The sequence below is a fragment of the Dysidea avara genome, chromosome 3 (genome assembly GCF_963678975.1).
Source record: "Dysidea avara chromosome 3, odDysAvar1.4, whole genome shotgun sequence".
NCBI classification, from domain to species: Eukaryota; Metazoa; Porifera; class Demospongiae; order Dictyoceratida; family Dysideidae; genus Dysidea; species Dysidea avara.
Genome location: NC_089274.1, coordinates 41000397 through 41017135, shown reverse-complemented (window position 1 = coordinate 41017135; position 16739 = coordinate 41000397). Strand labels below are relative to the sequence as shown.

The 16739-nt window shown below is 36.5% G+C and overlaps 1 protein-coding gene across 1 annotated transcript; it reads left to right on the top strand.

Moving 5' to 3' along the window:
• Positions 1-14745: 14745 nt before the first annotated feature.
• Positions 14746-16127, top strand: LOC136251015 (uncharacterized). Its single transcript, XM_066043394.1, has 3 exons — positions 14746-15097; positions 15159-15311; positions 15485-16127. The coding sequence occupies exons 1-3, from the start codon at positions 14828-14830 to the stop codon at positions 15728-15730; spliced, it is 669 nt and encodes a 222-aa protein (XP_065899466.1). The 5' UTR covers positions 14746-14827; the 3' UTR covers positions 15731-16127.
• Positions 16128-16739: the final 612 nt, after the last annotated feature.

The following is a 16739-nucleotide window of genomic DNA, read 5'->3' as shown; positions in this document are numbered from 1 at the left end:
ACCCCAGTTATCCGGATTCTCGGTTAACCGAACTACAGAAATGACTGCTCTATTAGAGTAGTGACTGTTCTATTAGGGTAGTTGATAATACCAAGAGTACTATTATTAACTCTTGATAATACTGAAATTTTAAAAAAGTTCTTTATGCTATCAAGAGTCATAATACAGTAGTAAGGGAGAGTTATCTAACCAGAATGCATTATCAAACACACTTCCACTAGTACAGTATCAACACCTCACTCTGTCCTGTAGAATAGAGGCTTCACCATATTCAACACATATCATCAGTTCTCTCTTACCAGTGGAGTTACGTTAAACGTCAATCAATGCCTCTCCATATTAGGAAAGGTATTAATTTCATCAAAAGGTGAACTTGTGGCAGTGCATTTGTACAGGGTATATTGAGTGTTTGATACTCTCCCTCTCTATATTGTGAACTCTTGATGCTATTTTAAGGTTATTTATGCACAGTTTCAGAAATATGGACTTTTCAGACTTATGGATCACCCCTGGTCGCAAGGGGTTCAGATAGCTGAGATTCCACTGTACTTCCCACAATCTAGCTACCCTAATCAACAGTCTTGAGCCAAATAGCTATAGAATATGGAAGAAGGCCAAGCATGACTGGAATTGTAGGCTATAATTATGCAATCATGCAGAATACAGTCTATTCCTCTACTCCATGGTAAGGCTTGGTGAGGTGCACCTATATAATATAAGTGAGAAGTGTTTGAGTATTGTCAGTTCTGATCTTTTTTTAGTTATGCACTAGCTGGTCAAGGTTCATGCTAAAAGCCAAATTAGCCAACCAATCCATTATGAGATGTTTATCCATACCCTATAAAGGAGTGCAATTAGCTAAGAAGCAAGGAATCTTAATCATGCAATGACTAAAGAAGGCCAACCCCAATGGGCAATTGGAAATAGAAACCGGATACAGAATTAAATTGTGGAAATGAAAAATGGAAATGGTCAAATTATTATATAAATGTACCCTAGAGTAAAACCCTGGCCACCTTTTAAAAGACCACCTCAGTACAAAGACCACATTGTAATTGCATCTCAAAGATGGCTAAGACACACTTATAAATAAGATCAGTTCATGGTCACCCGCTACCCTTTTTACAAAGACCACCTCTTCACATTGTAGTACACTGTAAATTCAAACGGGTACAAATGACCAAAAATTTTGGGTTGTTTTACCTGCAATTCAAGCTACTGACTTTTTGGTAGTAATGACCCAAGGATGTACTTGTTTATTTTAACTTTGTAAGATATAGTCATATTACCCAGAGGTCCCATAGTAATTTAAACCTCTAGCCAATTGTTTGCCGGAAATTACCTTACCATCATGGTCATTTTATCCTCCTGTTGTAAAATTATTTCTTGTCACAAAATATCTGTTTATTTGTTTACATTAATGAGCCAGTCATCACTAGTGATGACATACATTAATCTATCTATAACACATATTCGTGATAATTGTTACATTAATACATATACCACTTTCACACCTCACTTCAAAGGGAAGAGAAGGTGTATAAGTGGTATAATAGCACTGCTAGCAGTGCTCAGGAATGCAGTAAAGAGAATAGGAAGTAGTATTTAATAGTTATACCAACCATGGCCACAAGGGATTTGCCTGATATATATTCCCTCACCCTCGGGCCATTTCTTGATATATATTCCCTTGCCCTCGGGCCATTTCTTGATATATATTCCCTTGCCCTTGGGCCTGCGGCCCTCGGACTTGGGCATATATATCAGGCAAATCCCTTGTGGCCATGGTATAACTATTAAATACTACCTCCTATTCTCATTAATGCATTCCAAGCATTCTCAGAAATCATTTGATTTCTTTGATGAAACTGTGTGATCTCCTCTCCTTTAATATAGCGACACTTCACAGGATCGATAATGGGTTTTAGTTTTTGTAAAGTGAGCCAAGGCATAGATCATGGACTTGGGGGGAAAAAGATAGTTCATTGTTTTACTGAATGAAGAAGGTCACAGGTTAGTTTATATTAAACATGTTACATGTCCCACAGACACTGGGCTTAGCGCTTAATTGATTTGGCCATTAGTGTTAATAGTATTCACTACTTTAGTTTATTCATGGCTAGTAAAGTAAGTACTTTAGTGTAGTTGAATCATCTTTACATTGCTGTTTTGACACCTGGCGCGATGTCACACGTGTAGTGACTGGGCATGGCGCTTAATTGGCTAGGCCATTATAGTGATGTAAACATGTTCATTGCTTTAGTTTATTCATGGCTAGTATAGTAAGTGAGCTGTTCAGCTCGTATCTGGGCTTCCTGTGTTTAATTGCATACCCACAATCGAAGCAATCTGCATGCTCGTGACGATACACTTACGTTCGGCCTCTCAGCAGTGCCTTGTCGTTGCTCTTACGACATTACCCACAATCGAAAGTCACATGGTCCCATATAAATACACTCGCAAAACATTCCTGCAGTTTCCATGTACACTTGCAGGTGAGTCACCCAAGTGGAATGTATTAGTTGTAACATAGGCACTTGTGATTTGCCTGAAATATACACACTCGCACTCGGGCTGCGCCCTCATACGCACTCTCACTCAGGTGCACTCGGGCTGCGCCCTCGTGCTCGTGTGTATATTTCAGACAAATCACTCGTGCCCATGTTACAACTACTACTTATAGAGTTTTCAAATTGTATATAAAACCTATGTTTTCCATGTTCATATTTGACTGTGGGATGTAACAGTATTAACCACAAATGTTATAACGACCAGTGTACCAATGTAAATTTAACCATGTAGCTGGTCATCTAATCTTTACCATGGTAGATTTGACAGTCAAGAGTTCATAATACTATATGCATATTATGAACTTTTGATTTGACAATAGCTATATACACACTGAAATTACCAAAATACATTAATTCAACACACTAAGTGAACAGTTATATTGACCTTCCCTAGTTGCTTTCACTGATTTACTTCAAATGCCTACCCAGATTACAACCATCGTTAAGATGGTTATAAATTTACCCATGGAAGTTGAGTTGTCCCATTAGAATATACTGTGTAGTATACATGATTTTATCAAAATAGCTATAGGTCAGCTAAAAAAAGCTAAGCTCTTAAGGCAAGGTCATTGTCATTATTTTTATGAGACCTCATTTTTCTTTGATACAGTATACTAGCTACACTTCACTTATTTTGTATGACACATTCTCAAACTAAGCGATACAGATAGCCAGATGATGTGTGGACCAAAGTATAGTATGGAAGATGACATTGACCCCTTTGTACGAGTCATGAAATGCATGTTTGGAGCTTATCAAATATTACCATGGTCTTTCTAAAAGGTGGTCTAACCATTAGGTATGTCTTAGTTATCTAATTACAATGTGCAGAGGTGATCTTTGCAAAAAGATGATCTTTAAGAGGTGACCTCTAAGTGAGGTCTTTACCTCTAGGATGCACGTATAGTTTGATCATTTCCATTTTGCATCTCCATTTCCGTTTCCAGTTTCCAATTACCCACCCCAACTGTGACTCAATCTGCTGGAGAAGCCACATACAGAAGATTCATTAACAGGTTTCGTATCAATTTTTAAGCTATAGCAAACAAGGGTTCACACTAAAGCCAAGTTTGTACAGGATAATGTAAGGGACCTAATTGTTTTTGAGTATATGACTGTATGCCTGCATTGAACACAGTGAGAACTTTGCACTGTAATATGTATAGTGTTCTGACCACAGAAACCTGTAATATAAATACTATACCATTTTACCTGCTATTGATATCTCCTGTTTACCCCATTGGCAACAGTGTTTATTTTATGATATACAGGAAATGACAGTTGTAATTCTCCTTGACAGCCTCATCACATAACACCAAGTTTCTGTGGGTGTTAATATTCTAATTTTACTGTTGAATGAGCAAGATCATTTTCAGTTTTGTCTGCATCAGGCATGATAAATGGAGATATGACTTGTAGGTCATCATTAGCTTCCTGTAGTGTTGAATGTTTGAGGGAATGTTTTAGGTGTGGAAGCTGATCCTAGTTTAGCTAGAAAAACACACTGTGAGGGCTATTCTTGATATATTTTGTATGTGTGAGTGTGCATCTATGTCCACAAATTCTATGTCCACAAATGTATGTAGCTATAGGTGTGAATAGCTGTGTAGGACACCTATACATAACTAATAAAGCAGCCAAATGGACAAATATTAATAGTATATAGCCCATACCATATATTACAGCTAATTTTTTCTTGGTCAATACATTTTCAATGACATGTCAGTAAACATCTTTTGAGACATATGACTTCAGTTGATCCATCAGTGGGAGACTAATAATCATGCTGGACTTGGATATAGAGAATATTGAACAAGAAACTGATTTCTCATCCTTAGTAAAGCCAATTAAGGTGAGGGTGGGTCGCAAGTCCATCCTTCATGTGCCATCTTGTGTAAAATTACTTGCTGTATTTGCTGACAATTTTATGGTAAAGAATAATGTACAAATTAATTGTACATGATGGGTAAATTATCTTGGAACCTAAAAGTAAAAATCAACTCTGATACACTATGATCTAATGTGGTTTTTATAACATTATCAATAATGTGTGAACTTGGTGTGCATAATACACATTATGACTTTCAGGAACACCATCACATACATGGTAAGATATGATGATGATAATGATATTGACCGTTTGTTTTTATTCTAGCCCACCATTTAATGGAAATTTGCTCTACAAAACTTCATATGGTTCCCCCTCCCTTTCACTACAGGTGTTATCTGTTATGGAATATTCTTCACTATTGTGTAATAGTGTGACAGACCTGTCATGTGATCATCACTATAACCTGTGTGGTCTTCTTATCATGGAAGGAGGTTAGTAGAGTGGCGTAGTACGTATGATGTTCAATACACAAGTGGTGACAAATGTGAGCTGTGCAGTTGATGTACTCATTGTTTATTACAGTACACTTGTTATGTGCATGCCAAACGTGGGCTACTCCAGACATGTAGATATGTACCTGATTTGAAAAATAAACCCACTTATTGTATGAGATCATATTCAGTACTTTACTAATCTTCTTATACAGGATACTTCATTAAAATGTATTGACAATAAATATTAGGACTACCTTTAAAGGATACTATTACATCCACAATGAAAGGTGGGACAAAAAGGATCAGACTGACACGTTTGTTTCTTGACAGTGTTTGATTTTTGCTGTGTCGATAAACCTCTAACATTAATTTCATTCTTTACACCACTAGTAATGGATTGGCTGCTTAGCTAATAGCCATAATACGTTTCTTGACAAGTGTTTCATGATTCTCATAACTTTTTATTGTGTGATAAACCTCTAACGTTATTTTAATTCTTTAAGCACCGCTAGTAAAATCATGATGGGATTGGTTGCTTAGCTAATAGCTATCCATATAGGGGAATAACTGAGTTATAGAAAGCAAAACTGCCACTCTATCAGTGTATGCATTACAGCTTATGACATTTCCTGTGTTCCAGGTACTCTGTGTTTTGTTGCACTGACAATGAGAGTGTTCTTATATCAGATATATATTTCAATATGAAATTCTGAAATAACAATAAAAGTCTTCCTCAGTACATGAACAGAATACAGTAAAGAACCTCCACATATTTAGCCATGTGATAAGAATGATGAAACCATTTTAAAGCTTTGATGGCACTTTATTTGCACACTTGATTGTTGTAGGTGTTATATTACCAATTGTTTTGAGGTAGGAGCTCATCGTAGTCACACTGTTGGTGTGGTGTGGTGTGGTTGATAACAGTTTGAATAGTTGACTAACACTACATAGTTCCAGTACACACATACAAGACTACCAAGTGTTGTGTCTCAGTTTGAGTGATGTCTAACAAACACAGACACACACATGCATGACTGAAAGAGTTGTGTACACATTTTACACATGCACACATGCATATAAAGTGTGCTTACAGAGTATGTGTAACAATTAGTAGACACCCTACTTTTATTTTAATAGTGACATGTACAGTGTATTGGTGACAATACACAACACTTGTTGGTACAAAAATTCACAGTCAAGTGATGTGATAATGATCGGTGATAAGGCTGAGTAAGGTCATAGTAAGGTGTCCTACCAGTCGTTTAGCATTTATGTGAAAATTATCACCATGTAAAGTGCTTCACTAGTGCACAATAGACAACTACATACACAACGTCCTGTGTCACATGTCAATCATTACCAATCTATACATGTCTGTCATATATCACAACTAATGTCACATGTCATTTAAGTGGGTACATGGTGTGTCTTAACACTAGCTAGACAGATGATACATTTAAACACCTCTATGAATTTCAGTGTGCATTCTCTCACCTTCACCAGTTAGACCTGGGACAGCATCCTGCAAGCTCCCCCGAAGATTTTTTGCTCTGACTATTAGTACACAAATGAACCAGTATGTGTTTCTAGGGTAGGAAAACTAGGAATGCAACAATCACAGTTGAAAGCTTTGCTTTTGTGTGTGTGCATATGCAAATATGTGTGTGGCATACTGCACGTGTGACACATGTATACTGATCATATGTATGAACATTTCTTATATGTGAGCTGGGTACATATACATACATACATACATACATACATACATATATACCCTATGGCCTACTTAGTATTCAACATACTGTTGTGACAACATCATACCATAGACTTCCTACATTGTTTCAACAAAGAAGCCCAAATATATTCAAAAAGGGAGTCACTACCTGTTACACGAAGGAAACAATTAGGCTAATCGAAGTGACAGAAATCCTATACTATGCACATACCTGTACCTGACCATAGGGGACTTCTTACCTTTTGGGTTTTCCTGTTTAATAGTGACAATAATTTGAGGATGTTTTGGTATCAATAGTTATGGTTCCTTTATTCCATGAATCATCTTTGTGGATTCTTTGCACGCAGGTTGAATAGTTTAATTTGAAATGCCCACATCTTTATTGACTGGTACATCTACAGAGGATAATTTGGGATATCATTATTGAGCTGTATACTTCTCTGTGATGAAGTTGGGTCCACTGGTAATTTATACTGATAGTGTGTGCATTGTAAAATATAAGTACAGGGGGCGTAGGTACTAAGTTTAAGCACACAGACATGCTTGACATGTACGTACATGCATACATATGTATATACATCATCCACTACATACAGTACACATGCACTATACTCACATACATCCACACTTTTGTGAGCATATACACACGTGTACACTCATGTATGCACATGATTGTCTGTGTGTATAGACTTGGAACTCCTAGTTTACATTAATCAGCGCATGTCTGATTACCCTACTGTGATAACAATACCATATTCATGAATTTCTTAAGAATTTGTATTGAGAGTGCTTCTGTGTAAGCTACAGAATTGTGTACGAGTTTTATTGAATTTCTTCAAATTCCAACTATTCCATTATAGCTACATATCAATATTCTTTCAAGAATGGACATGGGTAAGCAGCAAACAAAGTAATGGACACTAAAAGAAGATTTTCTGTTGACAGCACTAACATACTAAATATGGACTTTTATTTCCCCTAGGCAAGTAATGCAACTCATGGGGATTGATTGTGCATTGTTTATAAACTGATTTTTACATCATACATAGCAATGTATCATGATGTAATGTCCAACTCAGAATACCTGCACTGATGTTCTGAATAAGTATATGCATATGCTGTATATTCAATGGAAGATGATAGCTGACATGTTAAAATTTCTACCAACAACACTACTGACTGTAACATGTGTATTGTGTACAATGTTCTAATTCATATCAGTAACTGAAATAGTTCATTGTTCCATGTGGATCATTTCACTACATCAGTGTAGTCTTCCTATAATACTTGTTGTTTATGGCTTCACTGCATACTTGTAATAAGGAAGGACACGTGTTGAGGAGAATTATACAGGCTTCATCTGAACACATTCTTATGTGTTCCTATTCGTCACTGAAATTGTTTAGTTAAAAGTTTGAAAATAATTGCTGCCTCAGTTGGTTATTAATTTTTCTGTGTTCAGCTTTATTATAAATTCTTCTTCGAAGCCATTTTGCATGGCTTATAATACATACAGTCTTACAGTGCTTCAATTACATCCAGGTGGAGTACAATTTGAATGATAGAATAATGTTAATGCGAATTTGTTTGAATAGTACATAGTATTCTGAATGGAGGGTGGGTGCATGCAGACTAAGAATAACATACAGTGCTATATACAGTAGCCATTGCTCAGTAAGCAAACACAAGGTATTACATATTGTTACAGTGATGTGTAACTACTGATCTTACCGTACAGATATTCTGTACACTAAAATGGATAAATTTTACCAGTAGTCACAATGTGATGGACATATTTTCTTGTTGCTATACTACAGTGTCACATGTGGTCAACAGGAAATTACCTGCCTAACATGTGGATCACATGGTAATACATATGACTGTACTTTTTGGTGGTACGTACATTTGTGCTATTTTTAGAACATTAATATAGTTCTACTTGCTTAAAGTATAGTTTCCTTATTTGGTATTTTGTAAGAACATGACATGATGTTCAGTCATCATGTGTCTTTCTGTTTCATGTATTTTGTCATGAGTTGTTTATCTAAAAGATAACATTAAAGGAATAAGTGAATGGCATACATGAGCGGTGCACTTCACACATCATTTCTATTGAATGTATAGTGAATGTAAACAATTTTGTTATTGTTATTGATACGTATGTGTAGAAAGTTACAAGCCATTCAGTGAAGCTTTCTAAATGTGACTAATAAAATAATGATTATGTCATCACACATAATACGTATGCTTTTGGTTTTAAAGGTTAATTTGAAGCAACATATTGACAAACAACATGTGACAAAGGTTAACAAGGATCACATGTTATATAGTGGGTAGTGGTAGTAGTGTATAACAACATTGTCGCAGTGTGACTAGTAGGTATATAACCTTTGGGTAAGGTTGTGACACTTGTAGTACTTCTATTGATTGTAGTGTGAGCCTTGTGGAAGAGCACATGTAGCCTCAACCTGTAGTCTCATTGAGCCATAGCTACTTTAGTGTGGCACACAAAAGAGTACTCACATGCACAGAAAAGAGATGACTTTTGTAAGCAGAATTTTCGGAGACCTCATGCACACAATGCACTGGCCAAAGTTTGGTGTATCTCTATATACCACCCATATGGTTCAACATTGCACCATTGTGTAACTCTGTGTGTGTGTGTGTGTGTGTGTGTGTATGTGTGTGTGTGTGTGTGTGTGTGTGTGTGTGTGTGTGTGTGTGTGTGTGTGTGTGTGTGTGTGTGTGTGTGTGTGTGTGTGTGTGTGTGTGTGTGTGTGTGTGTGTGTGTGTGTGTGTGTGTGTGTGTGTGTGTGTGTGTGTGTGTGTGTGTGTGTGTGAGTTACTGGTGACCTAATATGGTGCTGTTGTTCTGAACATTGACGTAAGCGACTGTAACATACTTTGTGCATGTGAGACTATAACACCTGATGCTGTTCGCTGAACTGATAAGCCTTAGTTACGGAGCTGTAGTAACTTATTGTTTTAACAGTCAAATGTGTCTTCCTTTCTTGAATCAATTACATCATTATTTTGTGTAGATACTATGTAAATTGGCAAATTAGTGCTAGAAACAAAATACCCTTGAACGGGCTGTCTTTATACCATCTAGAAATTAAAAAAAATCCAATAAGAAATTATGTTTGATAGAAGTATACCAGTGAATCTACTACTCTTACATATTATGTCAACTTTGTGTCTGTGCATGGAAATTCTATGAAGTGGGTATAGTGCTCTAGTTGGATGTAGAGTACTACACAAACACTTTGATGGTAGTCGTGATGATCTTAAGTTACTAGCAAACTGTATATCATCATCCAATACATAGCTGAAATACCAGTTGATCTTCCTGGTGAAATGGCATAGCCAAGAAAGTTAAGTTGAACACTGACAAGGTATACACATGTGTAATCATATTTGGTTTAGAGGTGATATGGTACATACATATGCATGTATGTATAAACTTTATTTAGGTACATACATGTTGTATCCTAATAATCAACTCTTGTAATTCTTCTAGTATATAGGATCAAACATTTTACATAACTTGTTATTATTTTGAAGTATTATAATTGGTATGGATTGTTAGTGACCGAAGACTGAACACTGTCTTGAAACTTGAGATAAGGATTCTACTTATGTGTTGCTTTGTTGTTGCATAAGCTTTAAACAGGCTGTAGGACCAGGTGTCCTACAGACCTTAAGCACTTGTGCTGTAAAGCCTCAATAAATAAATAAGCTGTATGTACATTAATTTTCATCTATGGTTAAATTAAATTATGATAATTATATTGCTTCTTTTTATCTATACCACCTTGTGAAACTACTCAATGGTGAACTACCCAGGCAATGTGTATAACATGTTCACATCTGGTGTATGGTCAGTTATCACTGAAGTTTTCTATCCAGAACAACACTCCACTTGTTGATTATCAGCTGTGTTGACTGTGCCATGACCACGAGTTGAATTTTGTTTTCAATTTTGATGCCATCTTGACCTAATTTGGTCTGACAATATAACTGATGTGTCTTTGAGATCACTATCATTTCTGAAATTTCATTTAGCAACTCATGCATGTAAATTGTAGTTACAATTGCAGCATATATCAATGTTTTTAAAATGTCACCATTCTTTAAATGAAATAGTGTTCATGAAGTGTTTACCTTGTTACACTATAGTGGCATTTGCTTGATAAGTTGCACACTACTTTCTTTTGAGTACCAAATACTACATGGCTACACTGTAGCTGGTAAATTTGACATATTATCAACATGCTGACCAGGATTATCAGAGGGCGGCTCCAGGAATTTTGGTGACAGATTTCCTGTTGCATGCACACTTAAATCAGTGTAGGAGGTCTGGGGGTAGGAAACTTAAAAATTTTGTATTCTGAGATTGAATCTGATAAACAATTTATCTTTAAAGTTGAGTTTTAAGTATGTGCTTGATATGGGCTGGTTCTGCTTGCTTCTACTGGCATGAGAAGCAGGCTAAAGAGTGAGCAGTGGAGCTATGTATGTGAAGTTTGAAGAATACAAGCCATACAACAGACATGGATGCTATCTGGGGGCATGGCCTCAGAAAAAAATTGTCTTAAACCCTCTGAGATAATTACTGTTATGCGCAAGGGTAGTTGACTGTTCTATTAGAATATTTCTGTTTGAAACTTTGATGCATTTGCAAATCATTGTAAAATCATTTTTAAATGCCCTGAATATCCTTGACCAGTTTCTGGAAATCTCAGAAACCCTCCTGGATCTGCCACTGGATCTGTCTTGCCAAAAACTATTAGTGACCTTGTGCCTGACTTTGCATATGTGTCTGTCCACAGCCACATGAGCTACATAAGCAGGACATTTACGTATATATATATATATATATATATATATATATATTAAACAAAAATCTAGCGGTCTGCCTGATACTGTCTTAAACTTCTGGCCCGGGTGAGGTCTGTTGAATACAGAATACGCACATATATGGAGCAAGTATATGTTTTGAAAACATTATACCTAAGTATTAGTAAGTAATGGGATCAGCAGGGTTTCAACAACTGATAACTGGCCTTGTCATAAAATAGTCATGGATATAGTTTTGTGCATTTATTAGGTAAACAATTTTTTGTATTACTATGTTGTTCCATAGCAAGTGAATAATATGATACAAAAGTTATAGACTGTGAGGTATATATAATGGACAAAATCTATCATGAGTAATTATCGGTGGGAATATTTGATGTAGCAATCACTTCATAATTGAGTTAAAAATAATTGTATAGTACAAGCTGGTGGTTATGTAGAACACTGTCTTGTTTTTTTTTTTGTTTTTTTTACTTCTTTTTTAATGCAATAAAGTGCAGCAGTAATACAATGTTAGTTGTTTACAATGTTAACATGCTTGTTGAAGCCAATCACATTGCATAAGAAGATAATTATCTCAACATCCCATATATCACCAGATGTTGGCTAGTCATGTTTTGTTATTTGGTAATCTTATACCACATGATCACAACATAGTCACTATAAATACACTGATGTGGTTGATCATAAGCTGCTATATACTGAGCTAATGATGTAATGTGTGAATATTTCTTGTTGCTTAACTTGGAGCAATCTTTGTATATATAGCACTATTTTGTGGATGTCGTACACCAGTATAGCTGGTATACTAGATGTGTACATTATTTTATAACCTTTTTATTAACACTTTAGTACTGGCTATTTGTATGGTACGTATGTTGGTATAGGTATAATAATTGCACAGGTATGTACTGTTGAGACTATGAAGAGCCCAAGAGGTCACAAGACACCTTGACTCCTGACAAAAGCCTGATCTATTCAGTACACAAATGTACCATTTATAAAAGATCAACTATGTAATATGGGTCAAAATATTTTGTGTCTGAAAAAGGTACTCCTTGCATATCTGGTTACATCATGTACGGTATGTATACAATAGTATCAGTACACGACATGAACCATCTTCTGAGTTTATGTGACCAGAGAGAAGTCCTTTGGAAACTCTTTTTGGAACCATTTTGTTTATAACAAATGTAAGTTTCGCTGGTTGAATTTCACCACATAAAACAGGTGGCAATTGTTTTGTTGGTACATATCTGAGTATGGAGTAATGAGATCCTTCATTGTAACTGAAGATTTGTAATATCCCTATTAATATTCACAGTTATCTTTCCTCATATTCTAATGCACACCAGTACACATTTCACTGAAATCACCCCAATGTAAAAGCCACCAATGGCTTCAGTGCACTATCTCAAAAGGTTTCATTTGGCATAATTCAATATTGCAATGTCAGTAACAGACTGGCTGACTTCATTGATATTGTGTTTCTGTGATTCTCCAGCTGTTAACTGTGGAACTGCAAAGCATAATTTTACCTTATCCACCAACAAACTCATGCTTGTTGTTATATACTGTTTACTTGTTATGATGATTTCTGCTGAAATGTTTGAGGGGCTGAATGACATATCTACGTAATATTAACTTGAGACCAAATTTATGAAGAATTCTTGTCACAAGACAATTAATGGCACATGTGCACAAGCTAACGCCAACTGCAAAATATTCATAAACATCAATATGATAAAAGTAGTACATACACTAACTCCGGCTTATTCTTTTTTCCTGAATTACTCTATTAGATGGACCCAAACTCTGTGACTGCCTTGCTTCTTTTCTGGTAAATTCCTTAACAGTTCTGCCACAAGCTTGTTGAGCTAATATTTTACATTCCATGCCGAAAAGCACTGAGTGGTAGAACTATAGAGATGCATGATGTTGATAGGATTTATTGATAAACCACAAACTGTGGAATTTGCATCCTGTGATTGATGCATAACTGACATGGTGATAGTCTATTATTTACTACGTACTACAGGTAGCTAGATATGGAAATAGAATCCAAGTAATATGACATGGAATTTTAGCATTCTTTTCCCTCTCCGGCTCTCTCTCTCATGTATGCACACGCATGCGCACATGTATGCACGCACACATGCACGCACGCACGCACGCACGCACGCAAGAGCACACCTGCACATGCACACACATGATTCACACTCTAAGGTGATGTATTCTAGTGAAGGCCATTTTAGCATGGAAATCATTTTTTGATACACTGCTTGTCAAATGATAGTCTAGTTGCTCTATGTTGAATCTTCTTGATGCTATCGATCAAATATTGCTGGTAGGGATCCCAAATTATTGCAGCATATTCAAGAACTCCATGGTCTTACAAGGGCGAAGTAGACAGTTTCTTGAACCTCTTGTAAAACTAAAGCTTAGGACTTTGGGTTGCCTTGTTAACTTTGAGTTGGATGATGGGACTATGTCATAGAACTGTGGAGCCTGACAGCTAGGGCTAACAGACTGTGGGGGTAGAAGTATTTGACCTAATACAACCATTTTCACACATGTTTCAAAGCTTAACTTCATTTGCCAAGTATCTGTCCACTGGACTACATAGTTGGTTTTAGGTCCTGTTGTACGTAAGATAAGATGGTCTAGTTGAGGCAATTTAATTACTCTGTATAGAATACAATCATCTGCATAGAGACAGACGAAGAAAGCAATGTTAGTATCTACATTATAGAGTAGAAACATAAGAGGTCCACATCTAGCACAAAGCAAGTCCTCAGGAGTCCCCCAGGGTCAGCATGCACTGTCCTTGCACGTCTTATGTTTTTTGTTCTGCATGCATAAAAACTGGAGGCTGGAGTGGCTGCAAGTGCAAACTGCACAGAGAGCCATCTGCCACGAACAGATTTTAACACTGAAATGGCTCAAATTTCTTTAGATTCATAATGCTGTGGATGATATTGCAAACTACGTACACTGTATTTATTTGGTTCCCTTAGCTAATGTTAGCTAAATCCATTTTTAGATATATACTTGACTTGAGTGCTTAGTTCAGCTCCTATATAGACCAGCCATATTTTCAGCATAGATTATAGATGAGAGTCTATAGTTTTGAGTGAGTTTTGTAATATCCGAGGTCATATCCGGACTGCGATGGATTCCTAATAATGACGTATCAGTGAAGCCGTTTATCGGCATTTGCGCGAACCTATAAAATAGATTACCAGCCGGCAGTTCTCTTATTAGTGATTTTGCAGTTGACCTTCAAAGATATAAGAGAATTGTCAGTTCGAATTAATCAAGCCATACTGAAGCAATGAGTATCGCTCGAAATCTTAGCGTTAACGGAAGACAGAATTCGCTGAATTCTGTATACGGTAGCTCAATGGAGAGTCTATCCGGCGAGCTGTCCGGTTCGCACGGTGTGGACAGTTGCTGGTGCCACATCGATCAACAGCTGGCGCCGATGAATACCGTGTACACTGTCCCGCGGTTGAGGATTAAAACGTTGCACTACGATACCTGTGCTGTTGAGTACAGTGATGAAAAGAAACACAGCAAGAAAGGAGGAAACCGAGTAAGAAAGGTAATTCGTATGATATTCTTGTGAAGTGAAATGTTAGCTATCAATTTGTTCTTCCATTTAGGCGTTCTCCTTCAGCAGATCGTCAAAGCTAAAGAAAACTACTTCAGTTGATAAAGAAACTCTACCACATGGGCCTGCTGACGCTGCAGAAATGATGGCAAGACTAGCCTTGTTGGAGGAGCAAGTCAGAATGATGGGAAAAGAATTGCACAAGGTAGAATAATAGTTGTAATAGCTATGTACGTATAAAAATTAACTACACTACTGCATGTTTATACTCATAGTTTTGCACAGTGTGGAATGTGTACCTATTGTTGTTATCATGACGTAGCTACATAGCTAGCTATAATGTCACAATAATATTATATCCATCCTGTAATCCTATAGGAAAGAATATATAGAGAAGAGTTGGAACAGAAAGTTGAATATCTTCAGTCAGAAAATGAACAGTTGAAATCAGAACGAAAAGTTGCAGGAAACCAACTACAGAAGTTTTGCAAGAAATTCTTTGACTCAGTAAACTCAATTCCTCCACATCTAATACACAATGGACTATCAACATCAACACTGAACAGAAGCACCCTTTCCATGAGACACAGTGGAACAAGCATCAACTCCATGACTTCACAGTGAAATAAAACTGGCTGAAATTCACACTTGATTGCTTAGCTACGAGCTGGTTCACAATGATAGTGTGCTGTTATGGTGAAAGAAGGTCTTGGTTCTATGATACTCAAATGGCCAATTACAAGTCCTATGTATGTCTATGGATCATGCTTTGTAATCAGTCAATGGACTACGAAGATAATTGTGACCAGTAGCTACTCTCTGAAACTTTAAACCTCTCAGTATACATTCAAAACTTGATCAGTTGATTATTTATCTAATGGGCAAGCAGTATGATATATGAGCTCAGTGTTCAACAGCTAATGCTGTGCAGATGTTGCTCACACTGTATTACTATATATGTATACTTTTTGTGTTGACCTGCATGTCTAATTTAATGACAGTAAAACATATTATAAACGTATATAGTTTATGGGGGGTATCTGTATGGGTAGATTTCACTACAGACTCATTTGGGGGTGCACAATGATATTGTTATAAAACAGTAGCTACTTATTATAGTGCTATTACTCCATATATAGACACAGGCTGAAGGTATAGTAGTACACTGAGCACTAACAAAAAATCTGTGTCTTAGTAGACCAATAACTATGATGAAGTACGTGTCTGTATTTCTGTGACCAGATATCTCAATAAAATTACACAATGCATTCAGTGACATGCAGAAGGTACACCTTAGGGCTTTTGCTCCCTAAGATTTTCAACCTTTATAAACTTGATTTCATAGCGGATATGAATGGTATAACATACCCAGATATTGACTATATATAGTTGTATACCATATAGGATCCATGTATGGTGTTTGACAATCTGCTCAGTTTCCTAGTGGATGTTAACACCAATTTGACCTTCAAAACTCTTTTCATCTACCAAATTCTTAACTTTAATTATCTGCTACATACGTATGACATCAACCACCCCACAAACAATTACAGTGAAACCTGCTGATGTGGATGCATGCATGTCTTAATGGAAAACTACCCTCCTATATGTTAAAATCCTGTACACATTAGTA